We start from the raw sequence: 16125 nt of genomic DNA on the forward strand, positions 1-16125 counted from the left end.
GTTAATAGGTCCTGAACATTGATATTCAGTGACTCCAAAGTTGATTAGAGCGGTATTTTAAGCAGATCATTGCTGAAAACTGACATGAAAAGAAATCTGAATTAATAAGAGTTGTCACTACCTATATCATATTGGTGGACTTCATTTTGTCTTATTAGAGGATCTAGAGAATGCAAGTTCCCACGCAGGTATACCAGCTGGTCAAAGAGGTGAGTTTATTTGATTTACCTGAAAGCCAGAAGTGGAAATGCATTCCTGGGTTTGTTGGGAATACATTTGAGACATAACACTAAAACTTTGAAAGGTATTCACTAGTTACCTTTGAAAACATGCTCTGATATGGCTTATTGGTACCCAAAATATGTATTGGAAACAACAATGGGTTTCAAGTGATAGTGTTGTTGTTCAGAACAATTTTCTGAAATGATGTTGGTTATTGACTTTCATCTTACCTTAATATAATTTTGAATTCCCCTGGATTTTTTTTTAAACAAAGGGCAGAGATGGGTATAGTAAAAGAGCTGTGAATATATCAATACGACTTCTCATCACGGAGTCGTCATTATCCGTTTTGGTGCCTGTCTACAGTTATCTAGACAGTTTTTATTTGAATATAAAACATACCAAAAAATAAGATGTTTCAGTGCCATAAAAATGATGTTACACGGAGTTTATGAGCCAGCCCTTTCAAGGTAATCCTAGGATTTTAAATATAATATTTTAAATTATTATCTTTATTGTCAGGGTACAACATGTGTACAATGAGATTGGCTAAGCCTCCCTTCGTGTACCCACCCCCCAACACAACTCACAGTGAGCACACAAGTCCCTAACCCCGTCCCAATCTTATTACACTATGTGACCTTGTTGCACAACGCACCAGCCCTGCAAGTCTATCATACTATCTTGACATGAAGTTATTTTCCTTTCAGAAGTCTGACAGCCCACAGGTAGAAACTGTTCTTCAGCCTGTTGGTATGGCTGGCTATGCTTCTATATCTCCTACCTGATAGTAGGAGAGTGAAGAAGTGCTAACCAGGATGTGAGTCATTCCTGAGAATTTTCCTCACTCTTCTAAGGCAGCCAAGCCTAGCGATGTCATCTAGTGGTATCGGGGAACAGCCCACAATAAATGGATTTGACAAAATGTTCTGATCTGATGAATGGGCTGAGTAAACCCAAATTTGAATTATGGATTTGCAAGAAGTATTTATTTATTTTGCTCAGTCCCCCACTTTATATATTAGAACTGTTGCCTTAGTTGACTAGGCATTGCTGAGAGGATGTGCCATTAATATTCCAAGATCAATAATCTTAAATATGAATGTTATCAGGAATGATCACCTGAATCCTAAGAACTGTCAGAGCAGTATCTGACTTTCTCCATTGATCCAACTGGTGCCAATTACTTTATATCTTGCTTTAGGTTTTCACAGTGTAATAAGGATTAAGCTGAATGTATTTTCTATTTCCCAAATTACATTGAACACTACTACATCTGATTTAACTTTCTTGGATATTTCATATCACTTATTTTAAATTAATCTATCCTGTTTTCCCGAAAATACAACCTACCCTGAAAGTAAGTCCTAGCTTGACTTTTACATGTGTGCCTAATATAAGCCCTAGATAAGATCTTGCCCATTCCAGAGTGCACAGGTAAAAATTAAGCTAGGGTGGGGATGGAGGGATGGAGATGCCCTGCTACTTACCTTTGGACAGTTGTAGCCAGGCCTTGCGCACCCCGACACCTGCCTTGCCCGCCCATTTCTTGCAAGGCTGGCAAGGCTTTCCTGAAGGCCTCTGTAGCTGATAACAAAGCTCTGGATCAATCCAGAGCTCTTTTTATTGGCTGCAGAGGCCTTCAAGAAAGCCTTGACGGCTTCAGAAGAAGTTCCTGAAAGCCTCTGACAGCAAAAAGGAGGCCAGGGGCGATGTGCGCAAGTGAGGTTAGTCAGTGGATGACACTCCCCCTGAAAATAAGACCTGGTGCCTTTTTTGGTGGCAATATATATATATGTATATATATATATATATATATATATATATATATATATATATATATAATATCAGGTCTTATCTTATTTTGGAAACATGGTAGCTCAACTTATTACATATTTACTAAATATGAGCTGATTCAGGGTATTTAATATTTATTCAGAAATTCAACAATTCCCCCACCCCTATATAATGTTTCATAAGGGTAGTTTAAACCACTTATTCAATATGTTCAATGTATGTCTATGAAAAGAAACTCTTCTCCGACTCCCTTGGTATCAGCCTATGGCAGACAATTGAAATAAAAATGGCTTCAGAAGTCCCTATGCTGATCTTTGTAATACCAACTTGTGGAAATCTTTGGCCAATTGGAAACCCTTCAGAAGTGGCGGTAGGCTTTGGAAAATACGAAGCTCTGAATTGTTGCAAGTAATTGCAAAATACCTCCATAATGGGCAAGTGCTCTAAATGAATTTGGTCATTCTTATAGGAGATGCACACAAACGCACATATGTATACAGTTCCCTATAAGCATGTTCAAATTTAATGTAAAAGTAAAGATTTCCCTGGCCAGTCAGGTTCGACTTTAGGGCACTGCTCATCTCCATTTCTTGGCTGAGTGGGCCAGTATTGTTTGAAGACATTTTTCGTGGCCATGTGGCCAGCATGACTATGCCAAAGGCACACAGAACGCTGTTACCTTCCCACCAAAGTGATACCTATTAATCTATTTGCATTTGCATGCTTTTGAACTAGTAGGTGGTCAGGAGCTGGGGTGAGGTCAGGAGCTCACCCCTTGCAGAGCGCTCAGGTCTCAAACCTGAGCTGTCATCTCTCCAGCCGAAAAGGTCAGCATCTTTAACTGCTGAGCCATCTCACCTCATAACTAATTTATATATGTGTGTAAATTTAGACAAATAATGCACTACCTTAGCTCCATTCAAATCTCATCGAAAGACTTGGGGCAACCAATAACTGTTGGATTCACTGAGTTCTATTCCTGCCTTAAGGCATTAAAGTCATCTGGGTAACTTTGGGCCAGTCATTCACTCTCTGCCCAACTCATTTCAACAGGGTGGTTGTTATGGGGAAAATAGGAGGAGGAAGATGTGTTGGATACGTTCGCCGCCTTGAGTCATTGATAAAAAATAATAAAGGCGGGATACAAATCAAGATAACGGGTTCATCAGAAGGAACGCTTCAATGGGCAAAGGGGTGTCATCCATATTTTCCTTTTCTTTTTTTTTTTCCCCTCTTTTGTTTCTCTGTCTGTGTTTCCAGCCACTTCAGTTGATTACAGTTCCTTTGCAGACAGATGCAACAGCTGGATAGAATTCATTAAACTGAAAGCTCACACCATAAGGCGTGGATCAATTAAGACAAGTAGGCAGCTGTTTCTACCCCATTCTGATCATTGGGAGCCTAGATTCTGATCTCTCAGTGGCAAAGGGCAGAGCTTCGTATTCAATAGTGGCGTTGCAAAAATCAGTGTCCCGAGTGTGAAAGCTGCAGACGCACGGAGTCTGTCCAAAAACGGTTAATTTTGGAGCAAGCGGCTCCCCGAATCGTTGCCAGCATATGTTATCGGAGGCCAATAGGCTTGTGAATTGTAACCCACCCACCCTCACCCACCCCCAAAATATACATACTCTGCACGGCGGAATATGTATGTATACCTCAGTGAAATTACTCATAACATGCAAGGATTCCCTATGTGACCTGCATGGCTGTAATTACCGAATTAATCCATGGTGAGATTTTATTATTATTATTATTTTTAAATTCTTGTTTAAGTCCTTCCCTAGGTTTTGCTTTATTTGCTCAAGGTGACAATTTAGATGGAAGCTGGAAGAGCTTAGACCAAATTTGCAAAAACAGCAAAAAATAAATAAAAATAAAGTGGAACGGAGAAACATGTCAACTTTCACACTCTTTCCTGTAGACTTTTTGGTCATTCCTTCTTGCAGAAAATGTTCATCAGATTTTGACTCCCTTTTCAAATCTTTCCACTCTACCCTCTCACCCTCCCACCCACCCTTTTCTGTAGATCCACTTTATAAACCAATCATCTGTCTGTGCAGCTGCTGGCCTCCGTGTCTCCTTTGGCAGGAATGATCCTTTTCTCCCAAAATTAATCCCAACCAAGCTTCTGGCCTCTCACTTGCATGTGCTGCATGATAATTCGCTTTCTTTGGCTGAGCATCACAGGCAGCTGAATGTGGTCACCCAGCTCTCTCACACCCATGTGGAAGGGTCACTGTTGGTGCTGCCTCCGGCCGGTTTGCCCAGAGTTCCAGTTGAGCTTCTCTCCCTCTCTCTCTTTGCTCTGTGTAGCCATCTCCTTTGACAAGCCAAGTCCACTGACCGAAGGACAGTGCCGTAACCGTCTGGGACCCATGGGAATGAACTCCACTGTGCCAGTTGTGAAGATGACACCGCTTTCTTTCATCCCTGGGGCAAAAATAACGAAATACCTCGGAATCATCAACATGTTCTTTATACGAGAAACCACTTCTCTGCGAGAGGTGAGTGACAAGTGTCTTTCTCCCATGAGTAATTGCAGGCATGAATTGAGTTCAGGAGGGATTTAAATCTGAAATGTGGCCTGGCTCCAGAATGCCTGAGGAGCCATCTCACCCCAATAGGACTACCCTGCCCCACTGTCTCCAGCAGAAGGGGTTGCTATTAGATCTCGTCTGCTAGTTCTCCTCTAGAGAAATATGTATATTGAATGCTAGTCAAGTTCCAATTTCTTGTCCCCTCTTTTGACATGAGATCCTTATAGACTTTATCTAAATTCTACGTTAGCAAAGTAACATTGATGGAAAAGAAGTACTTCATGCTGGTTGTCCTGAAGATCTGAAGGCTCTCAACTAGGAGAGAACATGAATTATCAGTACAGATTTGATTTAAGATCTATAGAATAATTGAAGTGCTGAATTGAATCGTGGTATCCTTGGTGCTGTCTCGACTTGGTGTTTTTCTTGCGGACATTTCATTGCCTTTCATTATTAATGAAACACCTGGAAGTAAACAATGAGCTCAGAGAGCACCAGGGGTCGCACCATTTAAGATCAGTTGTTGTCAGGTGCAAAAGACCAGGATCACACGTGAAGTTCCAATTAAATTGATTTATTATTATCCATGTTAATGCACAGAAATCAGCTAACAGTTACCAGTATTTTGGTGCTAGATAAAGGTCAGTGGAATTCAAGAGGGGTTGGACTTCGTCCATTTGAAGCTACATAGTGATTATAGGCTGATGAGTCTCTTGACTCCACCCTCAGGCTCTGCCACCCATTCTCCCACAGTTAGGATTTTCAGTGGTATGGGAGTCTCTAACCTGCTTGGTATTATGGGACTTCTCTCTGAGTACTCTTTCGTAGTGGTGTAGGGCTTCCTGCTTGAGTGGAGGGTTGGATTAGAAGACCTCTAAGGTTCCTTCCAACTCTGTGGTTCTACATTCAAACAACTTCTTTGTATATGTTTTGTAGGAAGGTGGTGTGAGTGGCTTCCTGCATGCATTTGTTGCTGAAGTGTTTGCGATGGTCCGAGCTCACGTGGCAGCCCTTGGGGGAAATGCTGTAGTCTCCTACATCATGAAGCAGTGTGTGTTTATGGAGAACCCAAACAAAAACCAGGTAAATATGCTAGCCTTACCAAATCCTCTTGGTGTCCATCTGGGGGTTCTTTGTGATAACCCCAAAGCCCACAACTTTTTGCTGAGAAAGTGATAGCCAAATTAAACCATTTATAACTTGTTTCTGGAATTTTCAGAACCAAAAGGAAGAAGCCTTTGGCCCCGTGACTTTGCAAAACAATGTCCAGTGTTTCAGAAATAATTTGCAAAAGGTGCTCCATAGCATTGCTACACCTTAGATGGTGGTGGCAATTTATAAATTATGTAAAAATTATTTTAAAAATGTTAAAGACGGGAAAGTACACAAACGCTACTCCAAAACCTCTTTATCCTGATAGCTGCTCTAACTATCTGCTGAATCCCATATAGGACTATTGCTATCATCTATATTTTCCCTCAGCTCTGTATCTAGAACTTGTGAAGCTACCGAAACCACGTTTCATAAATCTCTGTTAAGCTATCAGAAACTGCCAGTTTCAAAGTCCATCGTGCATATGATTGAACATCCCTTCTTTGTTGCTGCAGGCCCAGTGTCTAATAAATGTCAGTGGAGATGCAGTTATTTTTATTCGTGAATCTGAACTGGATGGGGTACCAGCCCAGTTTTCTGCTACTGGTTCCACAAAAGAAACAACATGAAGAACGGAGATGATTTTATTCACGTGACCATATTTCCAGAGGCTCCGGTGGCCAGGTTTTGTTTTTCACACTCCGTATATGAAGGATAGTTCCATTTTAAACCAACTTAAAACATCTTTCCCATTTGATAAGATCCAAGAAAGCACCTCAGAGCTCTCCGGACAGATGAAAGGACATCTGTCAGAAGAAAGAACTGACTATCTATTGTTCTTCAGGGTCCTCAGGATATTGCCCTGCATATCTTAGAAGCACTCTGAGATGAAGACGTTGCTAATTCTTTGATAAAGCAGGGAGAGATATTTATATTGAAACTGGAATAACTGGGAAAACTAAATCCACGTTTTCCATAAAAGAAGAAAATGGCATTAATATTGCCAGATGTTCATCCTGCACAGAGAATTTACCTGTTGGAATAAGCAAGAATAATAAGCATCCTAAACTGGATTTTGTGGCATGATTGTTTCTTTGTTCTCATATTAGTAAACTATAGACTTTTTTAATTGTAATTTTTTAAAAAAAAAAATTGCAGTATTGATTACGATGAACTAGCCAATGCACATATGATTGCTATAACCTGTTTTTGGAACAACGGGATGCAGGAACAATATTTCTCAAGGCACTCAAATCCCAGCTGCGTTGGAAGAAAAGATCAGGATTTCTGATCTTGTTGAGTTGTAAATGCTACCAAAATGGAGAAATCACAGATGCCACTGCCCTTCAATAAACAGCCCTCAGCTTTGATACTCCAGGCAGGGATTGTGGTAAATAAAACTAGAATGTTCCGATAACCCTGGATGGATGTGATAACAAGAATCCAAGAAATTGCTGAGAGTGATTTCATCCGTAAATTGGAAAGGTTAGAAGGGAATTTTGCATCCAGCCGTAGATGTTTTGGGTGGTGATAGAGGAAGAGTCACATAACATAAACAGAGGCCACTTAAAAATGGTTTCCATGTTCAGTTTCAACTGGTGGAGCGTTGACAGAATATCCATCAAACATTCTCCAGATTTTCATCCTCCCTCACCAAACATATTCTTGCGTTAAGAAGGGTCAAGCTGAAATCTTCCAGTGGCTTCCAATATGGAACTTGAAGTACATAATGTAAACTTGAATGTAAATACATGAGAATTTATTGGATTGAAGCGCAGAAACTTCTAGATTATTTGTCCAATTCAGATATTTCTTTTCAAAGAGAGTAGTGAATGTCACATTCCTATGTACATAATAAAGCCTCTTTATATAAATGTCTGATTTGATGCTGTGGACAGATATTGGGGGGTGGGGGGAATCATATGATGATTTTCTGGTGGGGTTAGGTTTGGTTTTCTTTCTGATCTAGAATTCTGCCCCAATTTTTTTCAACAACCATTTAATGTCATAATTTGAGAAGTGAAGAAATACAGGATACGTATTTTTACCTTACCTTATACGTGGTGTTTGGAGAGATGGTGGTTTCCTGCTTTCTTGCACCATCATGGTACTTAACATTTTACTGTACCTAAAATGGGACGCGGTGGCTCAGTGGCTAAGACGCTGAGCTTGTCAATCAGAAAGGTCAGTAGTTCAGCGGTTCAAATCCCTAGCGCCGCATAACGGAGTGAGCTTCCGTTACTTGTCCCAGCTTCTGCCAACCTAGCAGCTTGAAAGCATGTAGAAATGCAAGTAGAAAAATAGGGACTCCTTTGGTGGGAAGGTAACGGCGTTCCATTGGCCTTTGCTGTTTAGTCATGCTGGCCACATGACCACGAAAACATCTTCGGACAGCGCTGGCTCTTCGGCTTAGAAACGGAGATGAGCACCGCCCCCTAGAACTGGAAACGACTAGCACATATGTGCAAGGGGAATCTTTTACCTTTACTATACCTAACATTGAGAACATTGTCTCTTTTTTTTCCACCAACATCATTGTATTTTCTTACGTTATTCTAATACACCTGAGAAAATAGCAAACTCTTAGCTGCTATCCACCTCAGCATAACCAGATAATGGAGATATATGTGGTTTTTTTGTCTCTTGTGTTGTGCTAAAAAAAACCTGAAGCTTTCTTAAGTGAGGCAGGAAGCTTCATATTCACCAGGGGAGCTCTTTTATGAACTCCAATATTGGGACCCTTGGCATATGTAGTATTTTTAATATCCATTGTGATAGTATATGTATTTAGGGCCCAATCTGGATTAATCACTAGCATCAAAGATTTTTGTCATCCGAACTTCGGACTTGTGCTAGCACCCATCCTCAGGGAACTTCCTTCTGGCAGACTGTGTGCTTTGAGCTATTCTCTGTATAATATTTATATGGTGCTTGGTTCTGTGTGGGGTTTTTTAGTTGTTGACTGGGGTGTTGATGGCTGGCTATTAAATTGTTTCCATGTGCTGTCAAGCACCTGTTTCCTAAGTCCTGCACCTGTGTATGGTTTGCCAATTGCTCAGTGGCAGATAGTAAAGCACTCCAGAAGGTTAACGTCATTGCCCAGAGGAGATCATGGGTTGCCCTCTCCCCTCTTTGGAAGAGCTTTAGAGCTCCCGCTGCCTTAAGAAAGTTCAAAACATTCTCAAAGATCCATCTCATCCTGGGAACCCTTTTTTTTTTCTTTTTGAACTATTACCATCTGGCAGGCAGTAGAGGATAATAAAAACAAAGACAAATAGGCTGAAAAACAGCTTCTATCCCAGGGCAGTAGCTCTTTTGAATTCTGCTGTATAGTGCAATATTAAGGCAATATCAGGGGGTTTCAATTTAATTGTATAGAATGCGAAGGATGTGTGTGTTTTATTTTTATAGTTATAATGTACACTGAAGATGGCATTTAATTTCATTGTACGAGGTGCAACGACAATAAAGTAAATGAACTGCTTGGTAAGCTGATGGTAAAACAGCACTCCTGTTAACTGATGAGGAGGGGCCCATTTCCCAGGCTTCAATCACTTCCTTGGCAGTTGTTATATCCGTTCATCCAACAGTCTGCAAAATTGAATGTATGTCCTTGTTTGTTGCAATGGTAAGGCTACCAGTAAGTTCAGATCATCTCATCTGACTGCTCGCTTGCATTCTTGCAGTCTGGTTGTTAGCTTCCTTCCCATCTGTCCTATATAGTCAATCTATAGGGGCAATCTATGCAGGGGATCTGGTAGATTACATTAGAAATATCTCCCTCCTCCAAGTAATCTTTGCCATGCATGATTTGTCCTCGTATGGTAGCCTCTGGGCAGTGTGCGATGCCCACTTGCAGATCTTGGAAGCTGTGTTTTACTGCTTCTGAATTGTTTTTTATATATGGCAGGGGGTACCATGTGACTGGTCTTGTACCTTGTTACATCCTCTCTCTCCCTACCGTGTTGCACAGACATCTTGTAACGAACGCTTGTGGGTTCTGTCTGAATTGTTTGTGTATGTCTATTTAGTACGTCTGTTTATTCTTTATTTAATCTGTAACAAGTAAGATCGGGCACTGTGAGAGATACTGAGTTAGGTCCAGATGGCGGGGGATGAGAGAAGTTGTAGATAAACATAGTACTGATAGGTCAAATAATTCAACTTCTATAATTGCCTCTTCTAAAGCTGAACCAAGTGGTTTGGTTTTGGTTATATATTAGCTCACGATGCTTTGAGGAAGTAGAAATTGTTTTTACCCTCCAACAATTGTTAATATTTTTCTCCCGGGAGGCTTGAAACTCAAAAGCAGCTTGTCATGGCTTCTGGTCTGTTCCTTAGGAAGTTTCTGTTTGTAAAAATTTGCACACCTCGGTTGGCAGGCTGGGAAGATAAGAAATGATCTTCCTTTGGCCAGAGAGACTATTTTGTTCCATCTCTAATCTTCATGTTGAGGTTAGGCCTAAAACCTAACATAAAATCTGTAATACTGAAGCCCTATTGCAGTTTTTCCCAACCTTAGCCACTTTAAGATGTGTGGAGCATAGATTTATTTCCCCTTAAAGGTTTTTTGTTGGCGTCTCAAATTTCCAGAACAATTGTAGGCATCTCATTCACTGTCTCAGCCACTCAAAATTCAAATAAGATCTCTCAAACTTGCCTTAATTCTAAAAATTCTACTGCCCTCTTCAAGATCTCGTGATCATGTGGCGTTTGAATTAAGGGGTAGTAGGATCACGTGAAACGTTATCACTAGTAAAATATTCAACTTGGGTTAAGATTATGGCAACTGTCAAAGGAAATTAAGGATTATCTGGTGTCACGGCTCCTGTCTGCGAGAGCTTTTTAAAATTAATTCTATCAATGTTTTCTCACAAACTCTTCAGCTACAGAAATGCTACGGAAGGAAAGTTGTTTAAAATAGCCACAAGGGAGCAACAGAGAGCAAAACGAATTCTGTCCGTCTCTGACTAGCAGCACTGTTCTTAATTGCAAAGATTTCAGCGCTATATGCTTTGACGCTGGAAAATCATGATCTAGCGGGCTTGTGTTTCATTTTGACTAGTCTTGCTTGACTGCAGTTTGTTCGGAAAATATGTAATTACAAGGCATTGCTATGTACGTTGTCTAAAGCGAGGAGAATCAAAATTGGAGAAAGGTTATTGCTTGCTAGGCAAGATGTCAACCTGTACTCAAGTTAACATGAAATCAGATTTCTTCTAAAGGTTGTCCTATCGGCTGATCCCCTCCCTCACTTCTTGGCCCCCTCCTGCCCAAATGCCAATCCCAAAGCAATTGATTTAGTTAACAATAAGTTGTCATGGTTTGTTAGAGTTACAAATGTTTCCTGAAGCTTACCAACTTTTCAGCCGCCCACTTAGGATCTGCTTGTTAGGCACAGAACTTTAATTGTTGGAGTTTTTATAAGCAAAAGTAATGACCAGTTGCTAATTGTTGCCACACATACACACACACACGCACCATTAATGCCACAGTAATCTGGTCAGAAGAACAAGTTCTGAGAATTTGTTCAAATTTTCCTGAGCCATGTCTGTCTCACCCTAGCCAAGTTCAAATAATGTACTAAGTTAAATGGTTGAAACCCTGCCTCATTGCACAAGCCATAACATCCTACTTTCTCATGCAACACTACACTATGAGTTTATGTACTGTGTTAGCCACATGATTATTAAATTTTACATACAAACCCATTGCATCTGCATCAATCTACCTTGTAGCCGTTCATATCTGCAGCTAAACTAGAAATAATGAAGCCATTCCAAAGCTGACTCATTCTGGCCCCCAAATGCCTTATTCCCTTTTCAAGGTCAAATCACTTCCAATAAGATCAGGAGAAAGCTTTGTGACATTTCAGGAACTGTCAAAATTGGATGTTTGGGGACAGAATATTTCAGGCATAATGTACTGCACAATTCTAATTTAAACTCACATTTGACCTAGTGTCATGCCCCTGTCAGAATCTGATTTGGAGGGGGAGGCCCAACAGATGACAGGGAGTGGGAGTGTGGCTCCATTGGCTGTGGAGGAAACTGGGGAAAGGCACAGTCCGGCTGGGCAGAGCAGGGGAGAGGAAATTTGGAGGAAGCCCCAGGCCGCCCTCTCTTCAACCTAGGGCACGCAGGGAGGAACGGAGAAGGGAGCAACGTGAGTTGCATGGCTTACGGGAGAGGAAAGGGCCCTGATTCCCTTCATTAGCTGCAGCTGGGAACACAGTGTTTAAAAAGGGAAGGTGTGCGCAGCAAGCTGTTAGGAGCAAATCATGAATTTGTCTGATCTCGTCGTGGCTTATCTGTGTTCCTGGCATCTTCCCAACTGTGAATTTTGCTGTGCTTTCAAGTCTGCAATTCCTTCTCCTGCCCTGTCCAGTTAATTACTGCAGCTTGGTTTGTTTGGATTGCTAGTTACAGTTTGTATGTACCTTGTTTTGTACTGAATTTTCTCCAGTTACAGGGTGTTCCTGGGAGAGGTTTTCTCCAGCCGAAGGTAACCTGGACATTGGGGGCAAAATTGGAAATAATAAAGGGACTCTTCTTGCTTATTTGACTGTGTTGCCTTTGTGCCACGCCCCGGGTCATCACACCTAGTGTATTTACAACCAGGGAAAGAAGAGAAAAATATTTGGTTGGGCCAAACCATGCTCAGTTTCACATCCTACTTGTGCAACGTCCAAGCCCCTGTATATCATAACTTCTACAAATTAGTAGAATATCAAGCCAGATACAACATAGATATTTTAAAAATGTCTTTTTAAAAATATCAAGGAAATCATATATATGTGTCTCTAACTGTCTTTAATAGGCAGATAGTTGTGAAAGAGGATTGGATCAATTCCTTGAAAATGAGATTGACAATAGCTACTAGTTATATTAACTAGTATTTTAAATAGCAGCTGGTAGAAAGCTGTGGTGGAAAGAGATTTTTGTTATAAAAAAGAATCTTAGTAGCTCGGGGTTGAACTCTGGAGTTCTTGGTGGCCGTTAAGCTTGATGGTTTTCTTGCAGATGTTTCACAAGAGAATTAGATAACATCATCAGTGCTGATTCCTGCAAGAAAACCACCAAGCTCAGACTGCAACAAGGATCCCAGATAGATCTTCCTTTCTTTAAGGGCTATGGTGGTCAGGCACAAAACTGACTTTTATAGTTTGTAAACAAGAAACCAATTGGAAAACCCTTAAGAATGGGAGATGGGCTAACCACGCTACCCTTGACACAAAAAGAGAAAAGAAACCTCCAGAGTAACATATATAAATATAAGATTTCTGGATCTTATTAGACAAAGACTTTTGCTTGGTCAACAAATTTACTGATCTAACTTTGGGAACAAGGAGCTGTGAAAGAGTCTAATTACCTTTATATCATAGCAACTTCCCAGACATGATTGGTCACAATAAGGATGATGAGCTAGGTGGACTTATCTAAATAGGTGTGTGCAGGGGTGGGCTTCAAATTTTTTAGCAAGGGGCTCTCTGCCCTAATGACTGGGTGGGTGGGCATGTTGGGTGGTCATGTGATCGGGTGGGTGTGGCTAGGTGGTCGTGACTGGGTGGGTGTGGCCAATTGAATGTTGCTTTTTTGCCCTATTACCTAAAAAGGATATATACCCAAAAGTTGTTTATTATTTTATGCATTTAATGCTTAAATAAAAGACTGGGTGAAACCAGGCTTAATAGCAGTGACCGTGAGAGGGATCTTGGAGTCTTAGTGGAGTTTCTGGTGAGTTACCTGATTCTTATTGTTTGGGAATTAATCCTCTCAGAGGCTAGTGGCTATGTTATCTGGTTTTCTCAATAGCTCTCTCACAAGTGTTGAGTGGATTGTTTATCTAGCTTGCAACACTTTTACGAGGTGTGAAATGCTCTTGGCTGAACGCCCAGAAGTTCAATTAAGCCTGCTAAGAGCTTTCCCTTGCTGCTTGTCTTTCTGAGGTTATTGGGGGCTCTCCAAGCCCCACAGAGTCTTAGCTAGGGGCTCTCCTGAGCCCCTGCGAGCCCCCAGAAGCCCACCCCTGGGTGTGCCTTGTTTAATCTCCCAAGGCTGCTGAATCTGATCTGCAACGAAGCGGCACTGATGATATCACCTACTTTGGTAACGAAACATTTGCAAGAAAACCACCAAGCTCAGGAGAGCACCAAGTTCTGACCCACAGCTGCAAATATGCTGTCCAGTAACTGCTGAATCTTTGCACACAATTTATTTTCAAGATACAAAAATCAAGGGCTGGATTATGCTCAAGGAAGAAACATGCAGAAATGTACAGGAATTGGGGGATAAGGAAAGTAGCAGGTTTTGCATTATAGACTTTATGTATAAGTGGGCCAGTGGTGAAATTCAAAATTTTTTCCCTATGGCTCTGTGGACATGGCTGTGGGCGTGGCTTGGTATACTTGGTATAACAGTAATAGCAACCAGGAGTGATTTTTTTACCGATTCAAATCGTTTGTACCACCTCTCCTGAGGTGGGCTGAGGTGCTTGAGTTTCACCCCTGAAGTGGACTATCAAAGAGAAAAACTCACAAAACCTCAATTTTGGGGGTGGGGAGTCTTAGTGGACAATCACTTAAACATGAGCCAGCAGTGTGCAGCAACAAGCCAAAAAAGCTAATACAATCCTTGGTTGTATAAAGAGGCATAGAATCAAAATCACATGAAGTATTTATTAGTACTCCTTTATAAAGCCCTGGTAAGGCCACATCTGGAGTACTGCACCCAGTTTTGGTCACCACATTACAAAAAAAAAAAATGTTGAGACACTAAAAAAAAGTGCAAAGAAAAGCAACTAAGATAATTAAAGGCCTGGAGACTGAAACATGAAAATTGGTTGGAGGATTTGGGTTTGGCTTGTCTAGAGAAAAGGACTAGGGGGGACATGATAACAGCATTCCAGTATTTGAGGGGCTGCCCCAAAGAAGAGGGGGTCAACTTATTTTTCCAAAGCACCAGAGGGCAGGACAAGAAACAATGGATGGAAAGTAATCCAGGAAAGAAGCAACCTGGAATTGAGGAGAAACTTCCTAATAGTAAGGAATTAACCGGTGGAACGACTTGCCTTCAGACATTGTGGGGGCTTCATCACTGGAGGTTTTTAAGAAGAGATTGGACAACCACCTGTCTGAAATGATATAGAATTTCCTGCTTGAGGAGGGGGCTTGACTAGAAGACCTCCAAGGTTCCTTCCAGCTCTATTCTGGACTGAAGACAAATTCATTTTGTGTCCAATCACACTTGGTCAATAAAGAATTCATATTCTATTCTATTCTTACATTCCCTGTTGCCATTACAAATTTACCTACCCCCTTTTCCTCATTGGCTTAGTACTCGTACCATCACAACCTAGCCGAAGCGTCTAAAGTGAATACACTATCTCCACTCCTGATTACATCTCCCATTACTATAATTCTATCACTCTCTGCCCTTATTTACAAATTACCTTTTATGATCCTACCTAGTTCCTAGGAGTTGTCTCTAAAGTAACTATCATATCAGCAAATCCTGGTTAAGACCAGTTTCTAACAGTGGCCTTCCTACATACAATTCTCAGGTTTCAGACTAGCTCATGAGATTAGAAATATAGAATACAGTGCATTTTCTTCACAGGCTAGCATGTCTTCTTACAGTTTCTGTAAAAACAATAAGCTCTGTTTCCCACAGATTGAAATTCTATTTTTTAGATAAAGGATAGGGGCTCTTACATCATATCCGAATCTTTCACAATAATTATCTTGGTCTCATACACACATGCAATACAGTGAATCTCTTTCTGATCCATTTTTTTCCCCAAGGCAATAAACTGAGGCCTGGGTTTACACAATTCTAAATTGCATTAACAGAGTGATTCAATCAAGATCACGTGAGGTATTAATACCACTCTATAAAGCCTTAGTAAGACCACACAGTTTTGGTCACGCTATAAAAAAGAAGTTGAGACTCTAGAAAAAGTGCACAGAAGAGCAACCGGGATGATTAGGGGACTGGAGACTAAAACATGAATGGTTGGCAGGAACTGGACATGGCTAGTCTAATGAAGAGAAGGATCAGGGGAGACATGATAACAATGTTCCAATATTTGAGGGGCTGCCACAGAGAGGAAGGGGTCAAGCTATTTTCCAAAGCACCCGATGGCCAGACAAGGAACAATGGATGGAAACTGAACAAGGAGAGATTCAACCTGGAAATAAGGAGAAACTTTTTGACAGTGAGAACAATCAACCAATGGAACAGAAGTTGCCCCCGGAAGTTGTGGGAGCTTCATCACTTGAGACTTTCAAGAAGAGATTGGGCTGCCATTTGTCAGAAATGGCGTAGGGTCTCCTGATTGGGCAGGGGGTTGGACTAGATGACCTACAAAACAATCTGCCGTAGTGGGAAGATGGCTGCTCACGCTGGCAACAGAGATGACTGACATTCTGCCCTCCCTCTCTTTAATTTGCAGATAGGTTTTTTTTCTTGTGGGCACA

General features: G+C 41.1%; 1 protein-coding gene across 31 annotated transcripts in view; it reads left to right on the plus strand.

Annotated features, from left to right (window-relative positions):
• The window catches only part of C2CD5 (C2 calcium dependent domain containing 5), a 71591-nt gene extending 64069 nt beyond the window's left edge, over nt 1–7522 (plus strand). For 19 of the 31 annotated variants that reach the window (XM_087935243.1, XM_087935246.1, XM_087935245.1 and 16 more), the window contains 5 exons: nt 159–209; nt 3280–3381; nt 4333–4523; nt 5493–5639; nt 6164–7522. In XM_087935243.1, the coding sequence (XP_087791369.1) occupies nt 159–209; nt 3280–3381; nt 4333–4523; nt 5493–5639; nt 6164–6277 (605 nt within the window). In that variant the 3' untranslated portion in view covers nt 6278–7522. The remainder of the gene's footprint in view (nt 1–158; nt 210–3279; nt 3382–4332; nt 4524–5492; nt 5640–6163) is intronic. The other 12 variants (XM_087935234.1, XM_087935241.1, XM_087935238.1 and 9 more) reach the window with 2 other exon arrangements.
• Nucleotides 7523–16125: the final 8603 nt, after the last annotated feature.

Source organism: Pseudonaja textilis, chromosome 5 (genome assembly GCF_049901715.1).
Source record: "Pseudonaja textilis isolate UNSWEBS1 chromosome 5, rPseTex1.2, whole genome shotgun sequence".
NCBI lineage: Eukaryota > Metazoa > Chordata > Lepidosauria > Squamata > Elapidae > Pseudonaja > Pseudonaja textilis.